Source organism: Mesoplodon mirus (assembly GCF_964341445.2).
Source record: "Mesoplodon mirus genome assembly, chromosome: 17".
Classification (NCBI taxonomy): Eukaryota; Metazoa; Chordata; class Mammalia; order Artiodactyla; family Ziphiidae; genus Mesoplodon; species Mesoplodon mirus.
The window spans coordinates 13894363-13920272 of record NC_138993.1 but is presented as its reverse complement, the minus strand read 5'-3'; the positions used below and the strand labels follow the sequence as shown (position 1 = coordinate 13920272).

The 25910-nt window shown below is 39.4% G+C and overlaps 1 protein-coding gene across 1 annotated transcript in view; it reads right to left on the bottom strand.

Moving 5' to 3' along the window:
• Positions 1-414: 414 nt before the first annotated feature.
• The window catches only part of FREM2 (FRAS1 related extracellular matrix 2), a gene marked incomplete at its 5' end in the record, with an annotated part of 150848 nt that continues 125352 nt past the window's right edge, over positions 415-25910 (bottom strand). The window contains 11 exons of the mRNA XM_082601912.1: positions 415-1256; positions 2864-3010; positions 3592-3779; positions 4924-5050; positions 6018-6152; positions 6251-6378; positions 7870-7974; positions 9475-9667; positions 19384-19715; positions 22732-22863; positions 24975-25278. Coding sequence (XP_082458038.1) covers positions 744-1256; positions 2864-3010; positions 3592-3779; positions 4924-5050; positions 6018-6152; positions 6251-6378; positions 7870-7974; positions 9475-9667; positions 19384-19715; positions 22732-22863; positions 24975-25278 — 2304 coding nt within the window. The 3' untranslated portion in view covers positions 415-743. The remainder of the gene's footprint in view (positions 1257-2863; positions 3011-3591; positions 3780-4923; positions 5051-6017; positions 6153-6250; positions 6379-7869; positions 7975-9474; positions 9668-19383; positions 19716-22731; positions 22864-24974; positions 25279-25910) is intronic.

Genomic DNA, 25910 nt, shown 5'->3' with positions numbered 1-25910 from the left:
CAAGTACCCGAACAGAGCAGTCACTCTTCAACAATCTTCTCCAGACTTAACATATTCTTTGGTTTAATTTAAAATTAAATAAGCAAATGAAACAAGAAGGGTCCGACGAAGATGAGAAACAATCCAAATTGAAGTGAGTGAGTTGTTGTCCCTCTGTCTTTCCTTCCACTCTCTCTCAAGTAGGAAAAAATGTGATGTGTGGGCTGAGCTACCCTCGGTCATAATTCCATGCTGTCTTCGCCTGTTAGAAAACTTGTCACAATAAACAGTGTATTCATCATTCTTCGAGACTACCAATTAAAACCTTTTTAGTAATAAACTGTTATACAATGAATAAACAATGTGATAATTGCACCTTCAAGACATACTAATATAGCAAAAATAGACTCCTCTTAAACTTCTGAAGGAGTCTGTTAGCACCGTTGAATAGGTTCATCTCTACTGTATAGAGAAAATGCCTAAGATGAGAAATACATTCCTCCCCGTCCATCTATGGCTCTGTGTACATCTGGATACATACTTGATGCCTTCTGGGCAAGAGGAAAGATGTGGTCTATGGTCTGAATTTGTCCTTTGATGCCTGATCGATTGGACGGCACGCAAATCAAAGTTCACTAGTACAGTCAGGTCCTCTGAGCAGCTTTGTCACAGAAGTCCCCAATTCTCTGCTGTTGACAGAAGCACTGGGTTTCTATTGTCTTTTCCTGTGCACTTGAGGAAAAGCTGAATTCCACCTGTGGCCATCAAACCTCTGAGCTGTCGCTGTGGTGGCCCCGTGGGGGCATCATGGGCTCGGTGCTGCCGGAGCCCTTGGGGGTGCCCTTCCTCCTGGTGCTCTTCTTGCCCTGGCGCATCATCACTGCGATGGCCGTGAGGCAGAGTGCGAGGAGCCCCACCGCGACGCCTCCCACCACCATGACCAGGCTGACCTCAGAGGTGGGACGGTTGAGCTCCCGGGGGAGGACGCCGTCAGGAGGAACCCTCCCCTGGGGGATCTGCTTCCTGCTGCTGCGGTCCAGGGCGATGTGCTGGATGTTTGTTCCTCGGTTGTTTTCAGCCCCGATTTCCCACACCAGCGGGGCTGTGCTCCTGATTTCCCTCTTCTTCCGGCTCTTGGTAGTTGCCTGGGGCTTCCCTTTACTCACCAAAGAGTGGTATTGGTACTCCACGCTTCGTTTGCCAAGGCCTCGATTGGCGTTGTCTTTTGATCTTACTGTGTAGATGGTGTGTATGTACCATTCTCGACCCAGAGAGACCTAGGAAACACAACTCTATTCATTAGAAAATTAAAGCCTATGCCAACCTAAAAATTCACGACTCTTTGCAAGAGAAACTCATGGCAGAGACAATAATCATTTAACTTAGTCTGCAGAATTCATATCCTTAATATTTTTACACGTGTAGGATGCGCAAGGCTTTGTGTAAAGCACTATAAAATATGCTGTGCAACTCTTAAGGGAGCGCGTGGTGGTAAATATTTGGTAAGTTATGACTTGTCAGAGCTGCAGAGAACTCCGGATCACACAGTCTAACTTACTCATTTAAAAGATGAGTGAGTGACACAGATATAGAGCATAAACTAGTGGTTACCAGTGGGAAGGGAGGGAGGGGCAATATAAGGGTAGAGGAGTGGGAGTGCAAACTATTGGGTGTAAGACAGGTTACAAGGATGTATTGTACAACATGGGGAATAGAGCCAATATTTTGTAATAACTGTAAATGGAGTGTAACCTTTTAAAAATTGTATAAAAATTAAATAATAAAAAATGAGTAAATGAGAATACATAGCAGTTAAGTGACTTGCCTAATGTCAAGTCTAAGCTAGTATCAGAGGCAGGACTACAGTCAGATCTTCTGAACCTCAAGACTCTTTTCCAGTATGTCTTGCTGTGTATTTTACACATAAGGCCATAGAAAAGGTCAGTTTTTCTGCTTTTCCAGGGTTTGTGAAAAGAAGGCATTTTCTGATGGCTCTTTGAAGCCTTCAGGATTTAGAAGAGGTCAAGTGCCTTCAGAGTTAACATTAAAAACAAAAACAAAACAAAACAAATCATACTTTAACTTAACTTCCTGTTTGAAAAGATTCAGAAGAACAGACATGCTTTCTCAAGCATCCTTCTTTACGAGGAATAAAGAGAACATATTTCTCCAGCCCATCCTGTCTGGACAATTTTCAGTAAACATCCTAAAAGATGCACTTGCTCCCCGCGGAGCGGCTGGGCCCGTGAGCCATGGCCGCTGAATCTGTGCGTCCAGAGCCTGTGCTCCACAATGGGAGAGGCCACAACAGTGAGAGGCCCGCGTACCACAAAAAAAAAAAAAAAAAAAGGGCTTCCCTGGTGGCGCAGTGGTTGAGAGTCTGCCTGCCGATGCAGGAGACACGGGTTCGTGCCCCGGTCCGGGAGGATCCCACATGCCGCGGAGCGGCTGGGCCCGTGAGCCATGGCCGCTGAGCCTGCGCTCCGCAACGGGAGAGGCCACAACAGTGAGAGGCCCGCGTACCGCAAAAAAAAAAAAAAAAAAAAAGTCAACCGAAAGGATGTTTCGAACAATAAGAGCAGAGTTCCCAACCATCACATTTAGATTTATATTCTGGACTGAATAAGGGTCTTCATTACACGTAGACTTAAAATAACATGAATACATTAATAAACATAATAATAGCTAACATTTATGGAAAGTTCACTCTGAGCCCAGGAGGGTCTGGTGTGGTTCACAAGCGTTATTTTACTCAAAGTTCACATTAACTCTATGAAATATGACAATTACTGCCTTCTACATGGGAGACATCTGAGGTGTTCAGATGTTAAGTAACTTGCATGTGGTTACACACCTATTGTAAGTGACCTTTTTATTGGCCCACCTGAAAGAGTGGTGTTGAGTCGACTTTAAATCCATCGGATCCAGGCTGATTCACTAACAAGATAGCTTCAGGGTCATCCACTGCCAGCTTGGCATTAAACAGGACATTTCCGAAACTGGTGGCTTGTGTCTCTGGCTGAGCTTTGTCCTTTAGGCAGTAAGGAAAATGAGGCTTGCTGTAGATAATGCCAACTTTTGCAAATGCAGAAAGTTTTCCTATTAGTTTTGTGCAAGTACCAATTACAGTAAGTCCCCTACATATGAACCTTCGAGTTGCGAACTTTCAAAGATGCGAACGTGTATTCGCGTGTCCAATCACGTAAGTTAGTTCACGTGTCTGGGGTACATTGTCATGTGCGTGCATCCTCTACAAGTGGTTGTGCTTTTGTGTACTTTACTGTACGGTACTGTATAGAGTACAGTAGTACAGTATCTTTATTTCAAGCCCAGGATGTCCAGAAACAAGCATAAAAACAGCAGTGACGTAACTGCTACAGTATAGCTGATTGTGTAAGTTGGGTAACTAGGCTAACTTTGTTGGACTTATGAACAAATTGGACTTACGAACACGCTTTTGGAACAGAACTCATTCATATGTAGGGGACTTACTGTACCATAAAATGCCACCGTTTGGTTTCATTTAAAAAGATGCTATTGTTTTAAAACAGAAGACAAAAACAATTAGCTTTGAGTATCTACCCAGTTCATTGTTTGGGCCAAAGCACTTACCACAATTTTAAATCTATATAAGAGTGAAGGAGAGTCAGCCAAGCAACCATATTCTGCATTCTTTGGATTATACTTGGGAACGTAGCCGTCAGCTCCGGTGCACAGGAACACCTTCTCAATGCTGCAGTAAAAGGAATCACCTAGATTCTGGACAGGATCCACCATGACCCGACCATAAATTGTATCGCCTGAAACAGAGACGTGGAAATGTTATTTCTGTTAAGTGATAAGGTATGTCTATGTGACACTGCAAACAGTTCCTGACAATAATGACACTAGAAAGCATTTCCTTCTCTTCCTAATCTGGCATCAAGTGTTGAAGACCTTTTTGCGTTAGCTTCAGGATCTGGTCCACTCCCAGGCCTCAGATGAGACCACTTTGCAGACGACCACAAGTACTGGAGATTTATTGACCCTCACATGCTCAGCCTGTAGTGGGAATACCTGAAGGCTTGGCCTATAATTTAACATTCATAACATCCCATTGTGGTTAAAGTCCAGTTTATATAAGTATATTAGTTGGCAAGGTATAGGCAAATCATTATAGAATAACACTAAAAAGGAAAACATCAATAAAAAGTTGAATTAGCTTTATTTGACTTTTAAACATTTTTTAAATTAAAAAAAATTTTACTGAAGTATAGTTGATTTACAATGTTGTGTTAATTTCTGCTGTACAGCAAAGTGACTCAGTTATACATATATATATATTCTTTTTCATACTCTTTTCCATTATGGTTTATCACAGGATATTGAATATAGCTCCCTGTGCTATACAGTAGGATCTTGTTGTTTATCCATTCTGTATATACTAGTTTGCATCTGCTAATCCCAAACACTTAATCCTTCCCTCTCCAAGCCCAGCTTTATTTGATTTTGAAAGAGGGTTTAAGGAAACTCCCTGGTATTTCATCATCTCTTTCACAGCTACTACTGAACACCTACCATGTGTACTAGGTATTTTGCTAGGTTCTGGGAATATACCACTAAACAAGACAGGCACCAACCCTTGCCCATGAACTATATATTCTCATGTACCTGCAGTATTGGTGTGTATGCAAATTGAAAAAAAAACATTCAAGGAAAAAAATCCAGACTTGTTTCAAAAGTCATTTAGATAAGGGAAATAGAGGTTAACTTCCCCAGAATAAAAACCATCCTGTAACATACATCCAATTTCAGTGACCCCTCCCTGCCAAAATGATAAAGACCCAGTTATAACCTCAAAACCATAAAGGAGGTTATAATGGTCCCCCTCAAACACAATCCCAATAAAGGACAACAGATATAATGGCCAACAGATGAGCAGGCCTCTCATCTGTAAAGTGATACCTTCTGCAAAGGCAACATCACTCTCTTGTCCAAATCCCATGGATCCATCAGACAACCAGAGACTCTTCTTGGAGAGTAGGTACATTTGGGTGTTCAAGCTAAACTCAGCTGCCACTGGATCACTGACCTAAAACCAAGTGGAAAGGCCCTTTTATGTGCTGTCGATGGTTCTCGTGGTGCGCAGACACATTATTTGCAGATACACACGTGCATTGTACGCTGACATAAAGAATGGTAAACACTGCACGAAAATTGTCATGTCCAGCCAGACCAACTTCTCAGGGAATTGTAACACTGACTTTGTCCTTCTTTTTTTTTTTTTTTTTTTTGCGGTACGCAGGCCTCTCACTGTTGTGGCCTCTCCCGTTGCACAGGCTCCGGACGCGCAGGCTCAGCGGCCACGGCTCACGGGCCCAACCGCTCTGCGGCATGTGGGATCCTCCCGGACCGGGGCACGAACCCGTGTCCCCTGCATCGGCAGGCGGCCTCTCAACCACTGCGCCACCAGGGAAACCCTTTGTCCTTCTTAAGAAGACAAAACTGTCAAGGTTAAATCATTTTTCGAACGGGACTAACTAGCATTGCTTGAGCTCATTTCCACCGGTTTACTGGAATGTATAAGGGACTTGTAAACAGTGGAAGGCCAACATTTAGTAAGAGTTCTGGGGCAAAAGATGTCATCACATTTCTTTTAATACATATTGGCAATGAGGCACTCTAAGGTAGCATGAACTACAGGATATTTATTCTCCTTGATGATCAAGAACAAGATGAAGAAGTACAGAACTCCGGGGAAAATTCTCAAATCTCCAAGGCAGCAAACTCCAGGAGGAGATCAGATCCCATAAGAAAAAAAATAACCCTCGTATACTCTTAAGCTGTGGATTTTATAAACCGAACCCGCAATGGATAAAGGGCAATTCTTTCTTCTTTCCTTCCTCCCTTGTTCCCTTCCTACCTCACTTCCTTTTTTTCTCAGCATGTAAGAATTGAAGTCATTGGGTGAGAAAAAAAATTTTTTTTTACGGATAAAAGTAAACTATGACTTTAACAAAGTGGGCTTCTCCATGGGAAAAGAATTCTAGGAGACACACCTGTTGGAATCGGATGTCAAGGTCAAAAGTGATAGGCTCTCTGGGGTTGCAGCTGACTGGCAGGCGGTACTCCTGGTGTGATGGAGTGGTGCACGGCAGCAGTTTTACGGTATAGGTCCCCGAGTAGTCACGTACCTTTAAGGAGCAGAGAGGACATTCATGTTTTTCATTTAAAAATCTGAGATGTAGTCAAAGGCAGCAGCAAGGGAAAATTAAGAGCCTTAGTCACTTACTGCAAAGTCTGACACAAAGCTCCATTGCTGAACTGGCTGGTTATAGGTTGGTTCACTCCTTATGAGACGCAGGGAAAACATTAGACCTGGGTGATCAACTGACATGATCATGGAGCTGGTGAAGGCCGCTAGAAAAATGCCAAGAACAGTAATGGTCTAGTGGTTAAAAGAGTGCATAACAGTTTGGAGTTTTCAAAGTGCCTTATGGTCCCTTATTTGCATTTATTCTTATAATAAGCCTGCAAAGTAGCAGGGTTGGTATAATAAGCCTCATTTCGCAGTTAAAGAACCTGGACTGAGAGTGATTGTGTGACTCTTCCGGCATCACACAGCTGGGATGTGTGCCTTCTGATTCCTAATGCAGTGCTTTTTCCACTCTATATAATTCTGCCAAAAAATAATTGTACAGAAATGCTCAAATCGTTCAGGGCTACTTTCCAGGGAGTCACAGCCATTCAATAAAGGCTGATGTGAATGCATTCATTATGCACGGAAGCTATGAACAGAACCTCAGACTATTTGCATCCACAGAGCCAGGCACACCCAATTTATAAATGGAGTCTAATTTTAATTAGATTGCCTCAATCATATCTAAACAAAGATTCAGTTTAATAGAAAGGTAGACACGTGGAAGGGAACTGTAAAGACCAGGAAATCCTCATTTTCCGGAACAGTCAATTACAATAAAGCAAAATGATTCTCTTTGGTTCTGTATTTCAGAGCTCACAAAAATACAGCAAACTGTCTCTCTCTTCCTGAATTTTCAGCCTTATTCTCTCCGTCCGACCCAGAAGAAAGAAGGACACAGAAGACAGTGTGTGAATTATTTCCCTCTTCCAATCTGACATGAGTTGGCACATCAGTAAAATGTGCAAACAAGTTTAGTAATGCGAAGTCAAAAAAAATTATTTCTAATGACATGAAATTTTTTATAAAAGCTTAGACACGGGACATTAGTGACTGCCACATTATTGATATTCCAGCACAATCCATCAAATTAGTAAAATTACATAGCTAATACTTAAGATAATTAGTTAACCTGTCTGAAACAATTGTAATAGTGAAGTGGCACTTCTGTCTCCATTATAAAGGTTTCTTACAGTACCTAGAAAAGAGTTGTGATCGCTGAACAAATGACCTAAAATTTAAATTTTGGGGCAACACATTTGAAGTAGAGAATGGGAATGTTGTGGCTATGTTCTCAATCTAAAGGAAAACTCTTAAAATTAACTCAGTAGAGTTTTCTTTTCTTTATTTTTTTGGCCACGCTGTGCGGCTTGCAGGATCTGAGTTGCCCGACCAGGGACTGATCCCAGGTCACGGCAGTGAAAGCTCAGAATCCTAACCACTAGGCCACCAGGGAACTCCAAGTAGAGTTTTCTTTTAAATTTACTTTAACCATTTGGTATTTTCTCTAAAATTCTACAGTGATGATTTTGTAGCTTATAAGACGTAGCTGAGCAATGATCAAGCCCTCATGTAGATATTTGTACATACATGGTTCGTTTGAAATTAAGGGCTTCAAAGCTCATAAGGAAGCATGCTGAAACATGTGCAAATATGGAACAACTATAGCCTTGTTGTGTGGGGAGCAGCTATTTAAGGGTAATGGGGCTTACCGGGATGTGACAGCACAAACAAGCCATGGAACTGAGCCTCTGTCTTGAAGTTCACGACCAAACGCCCCTCTTCACCGATGCGCATGCTAGTTGGGTAGAGAGAACCTATGATGGGATGGGACACAAGAGTGGGAATATTGGTGACCAAGGACTCCTAATGGCTGGGGTTTCTTCCAAAACCAGATTCAGGTTCCTCTCATCTTTTAAGCATTCTAGCCAAAAGGTATTACCAGAAAAATTCTGAGTGATCAGAGAGGCAGAAATATTCTTATTTATTTATTTATTTTTTTAAGAAATATTCTTATTTTGTTTTGTTTTGTTTTCTAACAGGAAAAGCTGTCTAGAAGGCAGGCAGAATAGAATTAGGTCACATGAATGAGGTCCATATGAAATATACAGAGTGATTACAATAGGCCAAGATATTTCTTAAAGCTTTAGTCTATAGAAATTAAGCTGTAAATTGAGAGACAAGATGAACTGGTCAAATTTTGAAGATTTGGACATGTAGGTGGAAACAGGTTTGTGCTCTCCAGAGTAATCCCAAATGTTATAGGCTTAATGAAAACTCCAAAACTTCCCCAAGAAATTTAGCAAGTTGACCAAAGTTGGCTACAGATAGAAGAAGGAAACATGAGATCCTTATGTAGAAGTTGAGAACCAAGAGATGGATCTGTGTTAAGATTCACTTAATATACATTTCCTAAGGCAAGATATGGAATTAAAACATTTGATATGATCTAGAATGATTATTTAGGGTGATCATATTACCTTTCACATAGCTTTAAGGTAATTTTAATCTGTTTAAGACAACACACTTTGAGATGTCCTATCAACAGTATTTTCCCTCTGGCTCATAAGAAGTCATGATGGTTAGACATGCATGGAACCTGAACAGCAGTATGTGCCTGAAAAGAAACAGCACTAATTCTACTAATGGATTAATTAGCTTCATGCTTGTGGACTTTTAATTATGATTCTGACATCAAGACTGAAACAAAGTTATGCAGGTGATTTGGGGGCCCAAATTGTAGTGGCACACACCACCACTGTTCCAAGACATTCAGCTAAAGTATTATAGAATAATAGAATTTTAAAACTGAAAGAATATTAGAAGTCTAGTCTATCTTTCATAAGAAATTGACTGCCAAAGGTCAAGCAATATGTTTGAGATCACCCAGTTAGTTAGCTATAGACCCAGAACTAGAATCCAGGACACAATTTATACTGGGCTTTAAAATGCATCTCCCATTTTCAGAAACAAAAATGTGTAACTTTTTCTCTTGGGTTCATTCCTTACTTTCAATTGGAACTTTCCCTATCCATTTTCTAAAATCTAGAGAGAGAGAGAGATTGTGTTGAGTAACACATGAATGATTAATCACCTAAAATGGACTCTATATTTAACAGTCACGTATTATAAAATTGGATGCATTGATATAACTTAAAGAAGTTTTTCCATGAGAGAAATGAAATTACTTTAAAATATTGACTCTAAAAATAAAATACATTGAAAGGTGCTTCTATTATTTTTAGCTGCAGTAAAAATTTCTCTTAAGTCATTCAAATAGGTAAGAAAACTAGCTTTCCAAGTCTCTGTTAACTCACCTTGGAGTTCAGCTTCTGGGGGGCTGACAATTCCATCAGTCCACAAGATGGCAGTGTCGTACACGAAAGTTAGACGAAGCTCTGACTTCAAGTCAAAATGCTGCCAGCCTCCTACCCCAACGGGGGAATGGAACACGTAGGAAACATACAGAGGGACTCGAAGAGTCACATAGGACTGCACTAGGTTTAGGACCTAAAACGATAAAATTATATCTATCAACACGATTCAGTGCTGCTAATTAAACCAGCTTAATTTTGTGCAAGCCATTTTCTCCTTTCACTTATATGAAGGCTTTGAGTTAACCACTGAGGAAAGGAAACGACAACATTTATAACACTACTGTCCCCCTCACTTACTTTTGGGGTAATTAAATAGTTATTACTCTACTACTTCCCTTTGCAGCAAAGGATAGGCAGCAGAAATCTTCAAGCTAAAGTACATTATTTTGAGCATACTAAAACAGTGCTTTTTTTTTTTTGTAGCAGCTTTATTAAGATATAGTTCCTATACCATGTAACTCACCTATTTCAAGTGGACAAATCAATGTTATTTAATATATTCAGGGAGTTGTGCAACTTTCACCGCAATCACTTTTAGGACATTTTCATCACTTCCAAGAGAAATTCCATATCCATTAGCAGTCATCCCCTTATTCCATCCTCTCTCCCCAGTCCCTGGCAATCACTAGCCTACTTTCTGTCTCTAGGCATTTGCCTATTCTCAACATTTTATATAAATGGAATCATACAACATATGGTCTTTTGTGACAGACTTCCTTCACTTAGCATAATGTTTTCAAGGTTCATCCATAGTGTAGCATGTTTCAATACTTTTATTACTGAATAGCATCCCAGTGTATGCATATACCACATTTTATTTATCCATTCATCAGTTGATGAATATTTGGGGGTATTTCCAGCTTTTGCCTATTATGAATAACAGTGCTGTAAGTTACTTTTAAATTATTATATAGAGGAAGAAGAGGAAATAAAGCAGGAAAGACCTGGAAGCAAACATATTTAGTAGTGACATGTAACATTTAAGATTACATGTACTATTTAAGATGGCTCAAAAATAATTAGTTGAAGTGTCTTCTTACAAGTTATACTTTCTTCTTTTGTATTTTGCAGGTGGATTGGGGTCATGGAGGATAAACTAATAATTATTTATTGAGCATCTACCACTTTTCAGACATCGTGTTAAGTTCACAAATAAAGCTACTCAATATTTTCATTCTTCCCCAGTTATATTTATATGTATGTGTGGATGATTGAATGAATGGATAGAGAGATGAAGGATAGAAAGAGAGAGAGAGGAAAGTTAAGACTCAAAGAAATAAAGCAAATTTCCCACTTCCTTCTGGAGTAGCCCTGCCAATAATAGACCCCAGCCTTCGGCCCATGCTTTTTCTTTTTTTTCCTTTTTTTTTCTTTTTTGCAGTACGCGGGCCTCTCACTGTTGTGGCCTCTCCCGTTGTGGAGCACAGGCTCCGGACGTGCAGGCTCAACGGCCATGGCTCACGGGCCCAGCCGCTCTGCGGCATGTGGGATCTTCCCGGACCGGGGCACGAACCTGTGTCCCCTGCATCGGCAGGCGGACTCTCAACCACTGCGCCACCAGGGAAGCCCAGCCCATGCTTTTTCTACTCTTTCACACTTTATCATATTCCAAACAAAGCTGAGGGTGGTCTTAAGATCACCTAACAAAGGTTATCATCCTTAATTCGCAGAATAGCTCTGCAGAATAGCAGGGAAAATACAACTATCTTCTTTTACACAAGAGGAGACGGGCTGAGGTCAGATCATACTGCTTACAAGTTTGAGTCAGGTTTTCTGATAGGTCTCTTTCTCCTTCCACCCTGAGGCGGCAACAGGAATCACACATGTGAGTTACTGAATAATTTAAAACATGATAGCTCTTATTTACCATTTTGTCATGGGGTTAAAAGCAAACTCCTCAAATCACAAAATGACAACCTGAATCACCACCAAAAATATATCGAAAGAAAACCATCCCCCAAGCAAATTATTGGATTCTCAGCTGTGTAGTAGCTAACACTCATTATCTCCTAACGTGGTCAGCAGGAGAGGTGCCTTTGCACTGAAGTCCTTTGAGATAGAAGTTTCTAAGGGTAGCTATTCCTGCAGTCACTGAGAAATTGATCTTGAAGTGCAGTTTTAACACCCTGACAGTGTAATGGAGAGTAATTGTCCATCCATATGCCACTGGTAATTAAGATGACTATTTCATCCTGTGGTTTTAATAAACACTCATTAAACAATAGGCTGCAGACATGGATTTCCAATTACACTTTCTAGGTGCTAAAAATAAGTTTGCCAACGTTACATTCTATCCATCAGATGTTACTGAGCGTGCTATCTTGGAGAGAACTATTAACATTCACATCCTGGGAACAAGTTACTTGGCTCCCTAATTCTTACTTGATTTCATTTGATCCTCCTGCTAACCTAGAGTTTGATCATTTCTGCACATGGAATCGGCATCTTATTGCACTTTCTTGTTCACCACAGCCAGGTCTTTTTGTCTGCTTAGAATCTCTGTCTAAAGGAATTGGAGCCTAAATGGGACTAGGTAGATCACCCAGGTCACTTACCTGTTCGTTCCTGTAAAATTGAAGAACACAGTGCAATCAATGTAACCCCTACAGCGGTCCTTAACCTTTTTGGCGCCAGGGACCTGTTTCGTGGAAGACAATTTTTCCTCGGAAGGGGGGGCGCGGGGGGATGGCTCCGGCGGTAATGCGAGTGGTGGGGAGCGGTGAGGAGGAGATGAAGCTTCACTCGCTCACTCCACCGCTCACCTCCTGTTGTGTGGCCGGGGTCCTAACGGTACCGGTCCGCGGCCCGGGGGTGGGGGACCCCTGCTTTACATGCCATCTTAATGAACCCTTCATTTTCTTTCAGCCTATTCCACAGGACTTTTTAAAGTATTTGTTTATACTGAAAGAAATGTATGTTAAATCTGGTATACTGCTCTTAAAGAAACTGTGACATGATGAGTGAGTTTACACATCCTTACTGATTTGTTTCTTCAACAAAGGCAAACAGTAGTTTAAATTCCATATCTAAAGGGAAAGTGCAAAGTGCAAATGACCTGTGAAAGGTACCATACTGATATAAATTTCTACCACTACTAGTAAGTGACTAATCATGGGCAACAGGTTTATATTTGGGGAGATATTGCCCGTTGAAGGGACGAGAGAAAGTCTGCTGATCTGTGGCAGATGGTAGAAAAGAGGAAGAATAGGAAGAAAGAAGAGTACCCCAAGAGAAAAATTACATTTACAATGCTGCCCAAGGTGGAAACTATTGTTGAGGAAAATTGAGGTCGTTTTTTGTTTTAATTTTATTTTTGGCTGCATTTGGGTCTTTGTTGCTGCGCGCGGGCTTTCTCTAGTTGTGACGAACGGGGGCTACTCTTCTTTGCCGTGCACGGGCTTCTCATTGCAGTGGCTTCTCTTGTTGCGGAGCACGGGCTCTAGGCACGCGGGCTTCAGTAGTTGTGGCTCACGGATTCTAGAGCACAGGGTCGGTAGTTGTGGCGCACGGGCTTAGTTGCTCCGTGGCATATGGGATCTTCCAGGGCCAGGGCTCAAACCCGTGTCCCCTGCATTGGCAGGCAGGTTCTTAACCGTTGCGCCACCAGGGAAGTCCAAATTGCAAGTAGTTTTAATTCTTCAGTTGTTTTGGACTTGTAGCTGAAGCTATTCAATTTACATATTATCTTATAGATATTTAAACATTCTTATAGAAGTAAGCAATATAGGTATGTAACTAATAAAAACTAATCCAGATTTACTTTGTTCCTTTGCAGCTTTCACTTGAGCAAGGCACTATTTTACACGTGTTGAACTTAAGCCACAGAGAAGATAATTGGCTTGCCCAAGACTATTCAGTACCTTCAGGACTAACACTCAAGTATCTAGACCAGCACTGTTCAAAGGGATCATAACGTGAGCCACACATGTAATTTTAAATCTTCCAGTAGCCATATTTCAAAAAGTAAAGAGAAGCATGTGAAACCAATTTTGACAATAGTTTACTTAACCCAATATGTCAAACCTATTGCATTTTAATATGCCATCAATATAAAATAAATTTAATGTAATATTTTACATTCTTTTTTTTTTTTTTGTACTAAGTCTTTGAAATCTGGTATGTATTTAACATGCACAGCATATCCCAATTCGGACTAGCCCCATTTTGAATGCTCAATGGCTCCACATGGCTAATGGCTACCATATTGGACAGCACAGATTAGACTCTTCTACCTAAGGTCTTTCAATTAGACCACACATATTGAAAACAACAGTCTTTTCAAAATATTTGATAGTCATGCATCTACCCTACTTTACGCAGGACAAGTGATTTGTGCTTACTTCAAAGATTGAAAACTGAGCCAGAGCCATTAGAACCTTAGCTGAGGACAACCACTGGTGGGGATTTCCCATTGGTTGGAATTTCCTTCTGTTGCTACTTTTGTTGCCAGATGTATGCCTATATCATCAAGACAGCAGTGTTTGTGAATGTGTAAAGAAGGCTCATAGATCTCAATAGCTTGAAGTCTCATTAAAGTGTGTACTTAGCAACTCAGTGGAAGACATTGTTTTAACAAGTTAGAATTCTTAGCCAAGGTCTCTGAGTAATAGCAGTCTACACATCCAGGAACATTTGGAAGGAAACTGGCTTCTTTCCAGTTACAAGCCTTTCTGAAGGACTGTGATATCAGAGATGCACAAGGGACCTTGGAATGAGGGAGGGTCAATACTGGTCCACAAATTCTTTAGGATTAAGGACAACTCTATGGGATATTTACAGTATAGAATTATAAACAATCTAAATGACCAGTCATAGAAGAATATTTAAATAATTATGATGGCACAGAAACAAGGTGAAATATGTAGTAATCAAAAATCATTTATGTGAAGACTTTTCCTTGTCATGGGAAAAGGATCACAATATGTTAAGTTAAAAAGCAGTATGCAAAATGGTATGGATAATATTATGCTGCTACTATTAAAAATGTGTATGTATATTGAAAAGAGACTGGATAATATTTTGCTTCTACTATTAAAAATGTGTATGTATATTGAAAAGAGACTAGAAAATATGTCTGTGTAGAGTGATAGTGGGATAATGAGTGCATTCTTTTTTATACTTTTTTAGTTTCCCAGCTTTCCATGGTACTATCTTTACTTTCATTAATCAAAAAACCTACACCATTAAAAATATTAATTGACAAAATAGGAAACAACATACTTCATGAAAGTTATACATTTTGGATTCTTCTTGCCATTTCTTGCAGAATGATTAAGAGTGGCTTACATCTTAAAAAAAAAAAAAAGAGTAAATCAGTGTACTAAGTAGAAAATAACAGAATGGAAAGAGATGACTTCTAAAGTATACTCTAGCCCCAAAGGTCTATGTTTCTAAATCAAACACATAGTTTTTTTTAAAAAAAGAAAATTATTCCACTAACCAAGGAACTAAGAAAAAATCTGTATACTTTCCCCAAATCATGCTATGTCTTCTCATGAGTAAATTACAATTTCATATGATTGGAGTTGAATTTTTGTAACTTAGTCACGCTCCTTGAATGATGTTATCAGTTGCTGTTTACCTAACAAGGTGAGAGTTAAGATTCTGACTTTTTAACATCAATAGTCAGGCTGATGAAAGATGAAATGAACTGAAGTTCTTTAGTTTTAAGAGAAGTTGTTTTCAAGAGAAAAATCACCAAAAATATCCAATAGTTTAAAAACTTAGTTTAACATTAATGACTATTGTGCATCACAAGTGTTTTTCATTGTGTACCCAAACAATTTAAAATTTTATTTATAAAACACAGGTCACACAAAAAGGTGGAGCAGAATAATTTATTTTATTTATCTCTATTTTTCTTTTCCTGCTATATCTGTCTTTACCTTTTAGAAAGTAACTATTAGGAGTGATTTTAGTGGCGAATATCATTAGAGAAACTCCAAGTTTCTTTTTCTTGGCAAGTAAAATTGTTAACTTTTATAAGAGCAAGTATTCAACTCCTATAACTCGACTTGGAAGGAGTTTAAGGTCTGTGTCTGGTGTCCTCACCGGGTACCCATTTGGTCCCTGGCACAGAGTAGGTGTTCATTGATTATTTCTTTAATGAATGAATGGGCAACGAACAAGATGGAAAAAGCAGAACTGGTCTTAATATCAGCTAAAGCTAGTTGCAGTCAAACTGCATAAAACTTAATAAAACTTCATTTATTAACTTCACTTATCTGCTGTTAACAGATAATTATCTTGGATATTTCAGGTGATCCCTTCAGTTTGGTAACTCTCTGTTATAAGTGAAATAATTTGAATATGGGAGGTTAGAGAAGGCAGAAATCTTTAAGAGGGTGTTAGAAACCTCTTTTTAATCACAAAATAAAATGCAGGGACCTGGCAATATTTCCAGGCAGTAGCTTTAGCTACTAAGAACACTAAAGATAAAAATCGGTTTGTCATCATGTTGTTCCTGGCAGAAGCAATTACCAGTTAGAAAAATCTGTTTGCATAGTGATTACCTTGATCTAAGGTGGCACATCTAGAAACGGACCAGAAGAGGGAAAGACACATCTATTAGCTGCTTGGCCAGGGCGGTATGGAATTGGCAGAGGACAAATAGACCTGGGGTTATTTCTGTTCTTGTACAAAGAACAGAGGAAAAAGTTTATTTGCCTTTCTTGCAATTTCATCTGTGACCATAACCATTCCTCACATTCGCCCTATTAAATGACATTTAATTCACTCAATTAAATGTCCAGATAAGTATCATGACGTGGTTAAGAGCATAGGCTTACAAACGAATTGAATTGGGACACGTTATTTGAATTCTCTTTGCTTCAACATCTCCAAAAATGGAGACAAAATTCATATTTGTCTCATAGTGTTGTTTTGAGGACAGAATTAGTGGAAATATGTAAAGTACTTACACACGATGACAGGCATATAGTAAATATTAAATAAATGTTAGCTATTACTATTATTATTAGTAGTAGTATTATTAGATATTTTCTCTTCTCTAGAACCTAAATCTTGTGAGGAAAATTAAGAAAATATCTCAAAGAGTTATTTTTCCTTTAATATGTATTTTCTTCTCCCTCACCTACATTTAAATAATGTTATGTGTCAGGGGAGGTGAGGATATAGGAGAATATCTCAATAACTAGAGAAGTAGAAGTTCAAACCCAAGAAAGTAGGGGAAAATGAGATAGCCATCTCTGAGCTTCACTCTAAGAGAGTGAGCAATACGCTTTATTAGATGGTATTGCAATTCCATTTACACTGAGGCTTTAAGAATTTTGTCACAAGAACCTGAAATTTCAATGATTTACACTGAATCTGGTCACCTCTCTTATGTTGATCATTATGCTTATGTTACTACATTTATTTTCAACAATGTGAAAGCAGAAAAATCCTTTCAGAAGAAACTCATATAACCAGCTGGCCATCTTACTCCTCAAGGTAACATAAGCCAGTTGGGAACTGGATGGTTCAGTAATTCTTATATTGCACTCTCTCTTCTCCCTAAGTAGAAAGTAACACAAAGCGTTCAGGCAGGTAAAACTTCACTGAACCCGGCAGTTGCCAGTTTTCACCTAGTGGAGTAAAACAGTCGATAGCTCAACTACGGAAGCAGGGTAATAACTTCTCTAGTTAGCAGTTGTTTTGGGAAAAAAAACCCCGAACTTAACTAAATAGAGGAACAGTGATTTTAAAACTCCAGAGAAGTAAAATTAATTTAGCTGAGCATTTTATAGTGAGGATTGGCTGGAGAGACGGATTTGCATTCAAAATGCCCTTGATACACCAGAAAAGTGGGCAGATATAGGCTTAAGTAGGATAAGGTTTAAGTAGGATAAGTGCAGGGTTTTCACTAGGGAAGCCTGTCTGGGTTGCATGTATGAAAGACAGAAAATTACTGCCATTTGCAGAGAAGATAGAAAACATTATTGAGGCTAAAAAGTGACCACAGACTAGACGACACCCACAGAGAAGCTTCATGGTATGAAGTGCTTTTTAACAAAGAAGACCCAGAACTACAATATAATCCTATTACTATGCCCCATTTTGCTTATGCCAATAGAGCCTGTGACTTCAGCAAGATCCTGAGAGAAGAGCTTCCAGAAGGAAAACAGGAATGATTTACTAATGGATTGAAAACAGGCTCTGGGAGGAACGGCCAAAGGAATGGAGATATTTGACCTATAAAGGAAGAGGCTGAAGTAGATGTGTTAATATGAGTCTTTATTCTGGGAATAGAACATTTTTTCTTTCATGTTTCTTCCAGGTGGCAAAGACGGGGGGGAAAGAGGGACTTGAAGAGGTAACACTTATGAGGTTTAAGTAACCTGCCCAAGAAGACATAGCTAGAGAATGTCAGAGCCAAATATAAGTCCACATTTGCTTGATTCCAATATGCAGGCTCTTTCCACTGTTCTACACTGTCTTCCTGTTGGTGTTTTTGCTGGGGACTTTTAGTAATTCATGCAAGTTTCTGGATATTTTGTTGCTTTTAGAGGAGATAGAGATAAAAGTCTCACTACCTTGGAGCCCAACAGTTCCCAGACATAATATGTGGCCATTAGACATCAACACCAGCAGAACTGGTCAAGATTTACAGCTTTGCTCTGGAATTAAACTGATAGTTACTGTCTACTTTTCTCTTGTTACTACTTGTTTTATAGTTTAACATCACAGGAATATAGCACAGAAAAAAAAAATCCAGCCTCACCTCAGCTAAATCTTGAAAGATAAGACATCTTCTGGGTACCATTCAATGTCTTAATGTATAAGTTACGTAAATAAGCTCTTTGTTTTAGTCCAGTTGGACAAAGCATGGCTTTTAATTCAAATACTCATCACAAATCTAAGCTACACCCTACATATTTTAGATTCTCTACTATAACTGCTAATGAAGACCTTGCTTCACCATCATTTTAACAACAATGATGATGGTGGTGATGGGGGGGGATTGTGTGTGTGTGTGTATGTGTGTGTATTTTATGTGTAAATGTCTGCCTGTGTAGTATGAAGAGGAATCAGTAATTGTAGAGTAGAAATAACAGTAAGCTTTAAATGAAAGTACTTTTGACTATGTTAGTGATGGAGAAATGGACCAGATAGGGAGGAAATGGGGAGAAAACTAGAAAGAAAAAGGAGGAGAAATGGGAGTAGAAGGAGAGAAAGATAGAAGGCGGGGAAAGAAGAAAGAGAGTAAGAAGGGAGAAAAACTACACTGACCCTGAGGACCCTCATTTGAGATCGTTCATGATGCATCACAGCCATCTGTACATAACACAAGAAATGAAAATGTATACTTCGAAGAGAAATTCGTATTTGGAGTTTACTAATATCAGAGTAGAATTGGAGCTTACAGCATAACTATATGGTGTCCTTTCAATACAAAGATAATGTTACTGACCCATTTCTAAAAAATACATAGATTTTGACACATTGTTCTGGAAATAGACATGGATTTCCATACCACACATGCCAATTACCTGCTCTTTTTTTTTTTTTTTTTTTTTTTTGTGGTACGCGGGCCTCTCACTGTCGTGGCCTCTCCCGTTGCGGAGCACAGGCTCTGGACACGCAGGCTCAGCGGCCATGGCTCACGGGCCCAGCCGCTCTGCGGCATGTGGGATCTTCCCAGACCGGGGCACGAACCCGTGTCCCCTGCATCGGCAGGCGGACTCTCAACCGCTGCGCCACCAGGGAAGCCCCCTGCTCTTTCTTGTGCCTAATAACCTACATCACCAGGATGGAAGACTGGAGCTGAGATTTATTCTAAGTCTACGTAACTGAACAAAAGCAACTGGTTTGTCCAGTGACCAAAGCTCAGAGGCTAAACATCCATACCTGTCCATCGGTTCCAATGGTGCCTCCACAGTCCGTGAGCAGCTCTGACATGTCATAGTAGCTAACGAACTCCCATAAGCAGGCTTCCAGGTTCAGATTTCGGTAGAAGCGTAAGGTATTAGAACCCCTGATAGATGAGCTGTACTGGTAAGGATACGTCTCTCCAATTATTTCTGGATTTTTGGTAGCATCAGTCAAGAACCCGTGGTGGGTCTTTACTTCAGTATAATCCAGGAGGTTGGAGCATTTGTGGTTTCCAACTCGTGTGCCATCAGGGCTGAGGGTGAGCTCAAAGTTGGAGAGCTCCTTGGTGGAAATCACAGGGAGCATGCCTACAAGGGATTTTTGTAAATCACTGTTACCATTTTTACCAACAGCAAAGGGCTTTGAACACTTTATAATCTCTTTATATCGTGAGAAGACAAGTGTTATAAAATACTGCAGAGCAGTGATTATAAAAGTGGTATCTTAGGACCCTGGAGGATCCAGAGAATATTTCAGGAGATCTATAACATTAAAGCTATTTTCACGACTCTAAGGTGTTATTTGACTTTTCCACGCTTATTTTCTCAGTAGTGTACAGTGGAGTTTTTCAGAGGCTAAAATAAATCATATATTGCAATAGATTGAATGCAGAAGCAGACATAAGAATCCAGCTGTCTTTTATTAAGCCAGACACTAAAGATATTTTCAAAAATGTGAAACTATGCCACTCTTTTGTTTTGCTTTATAAATTGTAGTTCTTTTTCTTAAAAGTATGTTTTTCGTGTTAACACGTAATAGATTTATTCTTATTTTAAAATTAATGAATAAATACATATTTAACAATTCCTCCATTTTAAATCCAGTAAATATTTATAGCTATAACCCACAAAACAAAAGGTCTTTGTGGCCATAAATGATTTTGAGGGTGTCCTCAGACCAAAATTTTGAAAACTACCACTATACAGTATAGGATAAGAGTTGGCAAACTTCTTCTGTAAAGAGCCAAACTGTAAATATTTTAGGATTTGTGGGCCACAAGGTCTCTGTTGCAACTGCTCAAAGGTGCCATTGCAGAGCCAGAGCTGCCATAGATGATTTGTAAAGGAATTCACATAACTGTGTGCAAGAAGACTTTATCATGGCCAATGGATTAGAATTTTATATAATTTTCCTGTGTCATGAAATATTCTACTTTCAAAGAAGAAGAAGAATGTTTGGTTTCTTCCAAACATTAAAAAAAATGTGAAAACCATTTTTAGCTTGCAGACCATACAAAAACAGGTAGAAGGCTAGATCCAGTCCATGGGACACAGTTGGTTGAGCTCTGGCATAAGCAATGCAGCAAAAAGGACTGTGAAAGAGCTCTTCTCTTGGCACCTTTTCCACCTCTCCCTCTTAGATTCTCTGGCCCCGCAAAAGAGCTGGTCAGCTTCTGCAGAGCTACGGCTATCGAATGTTTCAGAAAATGCTAAGTCAAGCTCTAGGAGAAGCACAAGGGACCAATCTTTCTATCAGGAAGAACTATTATAGGTCTACCCCTCCCTGATGGTCCCTTCTGCCCTCTGCACATCTGAATCACACCTCCCATATGGGTCTAAAGGTAGGGTGGTCAAACATGGACCCAACATTACACTGTAAAGTAAGGAGGTGCAGATTCCTGTCCACCTATGCCCACCAGCATAAACGTGGGTTTGTAATAAGCAGAATTATGTCCTTTTCATAAGGCAGGTAAATTCTACCTTGTAGTTCCTAATATTGCCTAATGCTTCCTCTCCTTTAGGTACTTAAAATATAACTAACATACTAAGTAATAAAATTAATATTAATATACTTCAGGAATAAAGCAAATTAAGAGGAATAGAACTTGAAAATGTCTTCTGTACCTGAGGAAATGTTCATAAAATGTGGGTAAAGTTACTGACTCAGAAATTCTGGCCACACTTCCCTATCCAGAGAAAAATTAACATTGTTAATTGCATTTTTTAACCTTATTTTAATGCCTAAGAAATGTCTTAGTTGTTGCAATAAATACTGGGAAAGATTTATGATACTCCAGATATGAAAAAGCAAATAGGTGTTGAAGGCAGGGATTGAGATTCCAAATTGCTTTACTGTAAATCCAAGCTCAAGAGTTTTGAAGGCACACTGTGCCATTTCATAAAAGAGAGCAAGCACATTAACCAAAGCTTTGTTTCATTGTGTTGTGACATGTGTGAAATTTATCTAATTTTAAAGAATGCCGAAATTGTCAGACTTGAAAAAAAAACTAGGCAGAAAGAAAGCAGAAACACTCAAAAGAAGCAGGACTTGAAGCTTAAGTTGCAAATTGAGCATTTATTGTATGCTTGGTTATTCAGAGTACAGGCAGACCTCAGAGATATTGCAGGTTTGGTTCCAGACCAACGCAATGAAGCAAATATCGAAATCAAGTGAGTCACATGAATTTTTTTGTTTCCCAGTGCGTATAAAAGTTATGTTAAAATTTACTAGGATAAAGAAGATGTGGTACATATACACAATGGAATATTACTCAGCCATAAAAAAGAATGAAATAATGCCATTTGCAGAAACTTTAGATGGACCTAGAGATGACCATACTAAGTGAAGTAAGTCAGACAAAGACAAATATTACTTATATGTGGAATCTGATTAAAAAAATGATACGAATGAACTTACAAAACAGAATCAGACTCACAGAGCTCGAAATCAAATTTATGGTTACCAAAGGGGAAACGTGGGAGGAAGTGACAAATTAGGAGATTGGCTTGGGATTGACATATACACACTACTATGTATAAAATAGATAACTAACAAGGACCTACTGTATAGCACAGGGAACTCTACTCAGTTTTCTGTAATAACCTATATGGGGAAGAATCTGAAAAAGAATGGAAACTATATACATATGTATAACTGATTCACCTTTCTGTACACCTGAAATGAACACAACCTTGTAAGTCAATTATACTTCAATAAAAAATTAAAAACAAACTATACTGTAGTCTATAAAGTGTGCAATAGCGTATGTCTGAAAAGCAATGTACACACCTTCATTAAAAAATACGTTGTTGCTAAAAAATGCTAACTGTCCTCTGAGGGAGTCTTAATCTTTTTGTTGATGGAGGGTTTGAAATATTGAGAGAATTACCCAAATGTGACACAGAGACATGAAGTGAGCAGGTGGTGTTGGAAAAATGGCGCTGATAGACCTGCTGGAAGCAGGGTTGCCACCAACCTTCAATTTTTAAAAAACGCAGTATCTGTGAAGTGCAATAAAATGAGGTCTGCCTGTATTCAGTAAAATAAAGCAGGTAAAGAGAAGCCCAAACCACCTCCATGGATTTGCTTACCCAAGTCACCTACCGTCTATGTGGGGCATGGTGACAGTGAGCTTGATGAGGTTTGTGTACTCTGGGTCCTCGGGACCCGTGTAGCGCAATTTAGCTGAGAAGGGTTCTGCTCCCACTATCCCTGGCACCCGGGGCTGACAAAGACCTCGAGGCAAAATGAAGACATTTATGCTAAAAGAAGATAATAGACAACACTTAAAGTAGATATTTTTAAATTGGCACTATTATTTTTCTGTGTACTTTAAAATTCTCTGAGAACTAAGGCACTGCTGAGAGTTGATATTATGAGGGAACAAAAGACCATGATGGGAGAAGTAATCCCAGCAGACAGTTCAATGGCTTCTTCTTAACATTTGGGGTATTTTATAAAGTTTGAGAAAACATAAATATTATTCAATATGATTTAATTTATGCTGGACACCTGTTATGGTCATATTCACAAAATCATCTTAACATAAAGTATAAACAGGCATAGTAAAGATGATTGAAAAACAACAGGAAAAAAGTAAGTGTAGTTTAATTAAATGAATGAGATGGTTACCTTAGAATTAAATCCTTAAGACTAGTCATAAAATTTACATTATTTATAATAAAACTAAAAATACACTCATTCTAAAAAACAAAAACTAGCCTTCTTAGAATAGAGAGCAAAATATATAGTTTTCTCTATATATGTAATTTCTTACAGTATGTGTATTATAAATTATAACTCATTGTCTAATCTATCTATCTAGAATTTTAACATGAAAATCTTCCTCGTATGTTTGCTTTGAAAGCACTGTAATGTCTTCATTTTAATACCATGGAAGAGACTGCCCGATACTGGATCACAGTTTCCAGAGAACTAGGCAATATATAATTTCTTTTCTGTTTGTAGAAAACAGATCAGAATCAGGCCCTAGCATCTGGGATGTCTGCTTTATTAATTGGGGGTGACTCATTTTAAGGCATTGTTTAATTTATTTTTGGTACCAACACAATAGTTTGGTTTTAAGAGAAATTTAAAAACCATACATTCGAATCCTAATAAAAGAACATGGTTACTCTACATGTTATCAATAAATATTGATCCTGAATATATAATGGTGGGAGGTGGTACATATAACTTTTCTTCCTGCAACATATGTACATCTGAAGTGTTGTACACAAATGGAATTTTTATAAATAGAATCTTATAAAAAGACTGTTATTTTAAAACTCTGATTTAAACATTCTTCTGCAGAGTAAAGGATTAGTTTATAAAGTGGATTTCCTGTCTCATCAGTGTTGTCTCCGGCCACATGTATTTTCCACCTCCACTGTGTCCAGGCTCTAGCCCTGACCTCAACCTCCCTTCTAATAACCAAGTATGGACACTAGTACACACCTCTCTACCTGGACTGTCCTTCCCCTCCTGCCCCAGCAAACTCCTGTTCAGCCAGCCACCAGCTGGGAGTGATGTGGCATCACATATGAGCTGCCCTGTCCAGATCTGACCCTTGCGTACCAACTGCTTCATCTCCTGATCTCCCTTCCTCTCCCTTTCATCCTGCCCCATTTCTCTGCTTGTAGTTCCCAGAATACTCCATGTTTTTTCATGCTTCTATGAGTCATTGCTCATGCTTGTTTTCCCCTACTATTTTCAAGACTCAGCTTAAGCATCTCCTCTTTGATGAAACCTTTCCAGATCCACTCAGGCTAGAACCCATGACAACTACTTTTGCATTTCTGTGTCCTGTCCAGACTAAAATTTGTCTGTGTCTTCAGTTTGAGTATGGACTCCTGGAAGGCAGGAATCCTGCCTTATTTTTCATATGACAGCCAAAAGCCTGACATATGCTCAGTGATTGAAAAATGCAAAATGAATAAATATTTGTTTTCTAATGAATAATTTTGCGAAAATAGATTATTATTTAAAAATACTTATAGAGGGCTCCCCTGGTGGCGCAGTGGTTGAGAGTCCGCCTGCCGATTCAGGGGACACGGGTTCGTGCCCCGGTCCGGGAAGATCCCACATGCCGCAGAGCGGCTGGGCCCGTGAGCCATGGCCGCTGAGCCTGCACGTCCGGAGCCTGTGCTCCGCAACGGGAGAGGCCACAACAGTGAGAGGCCCGCGTACCACAAAAAAACCCAAAAAAACAAAAAAACAAAAAAAAAACCCTTATAGAGTATTATGGAATACATGGGGCATTTGGAGGACTGAATAACTGGAAATTAGGCATATATAACATTCCATGGTATTCCAGCGACCTTTATGTGAAAACGGCCATGCACTACCTTCTTCTCTGCCGATGGTTACCGTAGGGCTCATCAGCTCCAAGCCTTCATTGCCATCGGCATTCACAGCCCGAGCCGCACACTGCACTCTGGAGCCAGGCTGGAAGTATATGGAGTCTAAACTGATCATCTTGGATGAAGTGAAAAAGGTGTCAAAGTCCACTTCTCTCATGGGGCTGGTCACTCCGTCGGGGCCCGCGGGTGCACTGATCAGCCATCGGTACCGGGTCAAAGTGTCATTGATGTTCTCACTTGCACAAATGGATCCTGTTTTGTCATAGTCTGAATACTTAGGGTTGCAAGCCTATGGGAAACAAATAACTATGTTAGGGCCACAGTTTAGAACAAGGTGGAAATTACTCCTCTTAAGTTCTCTCTCCCTTAGTGTTTTCACTGCTACTTTTTTTTCATTTCTACATGTTATTCACGCAACTTTCAAATTCCTAGTCCTAGCGATGCTAGCTTTTATGAACTCTAATCTTGCATTTCAAACAGCTTATTAGCCTTTTCCACCTTTAACCTGATACGAGTAAAAGTGATACTCATTTCATCATCCTCGAATCCTCAGAGTTGTCGAATTGTCCTTGTTCTTTTCTCTCTCCCTCTCTTCTCTCTCTCATCTTGCCCCTGACATCCAATGGGTCAGTGAACTTGGTTGATTCTTTTTGTAGGATGTCTCTTAAGATGGTCTTTTCCTTCCCATTCCAAGCAACACCTTTCTATCTAATTCAGGGCCTTTCTCGTCAGGTGACCACTGTTGCCATGGTAACACTCCAATACAACCCCTCTTCTCATGTCATTCTTTTGTGCAAGAGCTCCCTGCTACCCAACAAATGAAGTGCACGTTCCTTAATATAACATTTCAAGACCTCTGTAACTTGCACCGCATTATTATTTCTGCCTTGCTAATCCAATAAACATTTGTTGTATACCTAT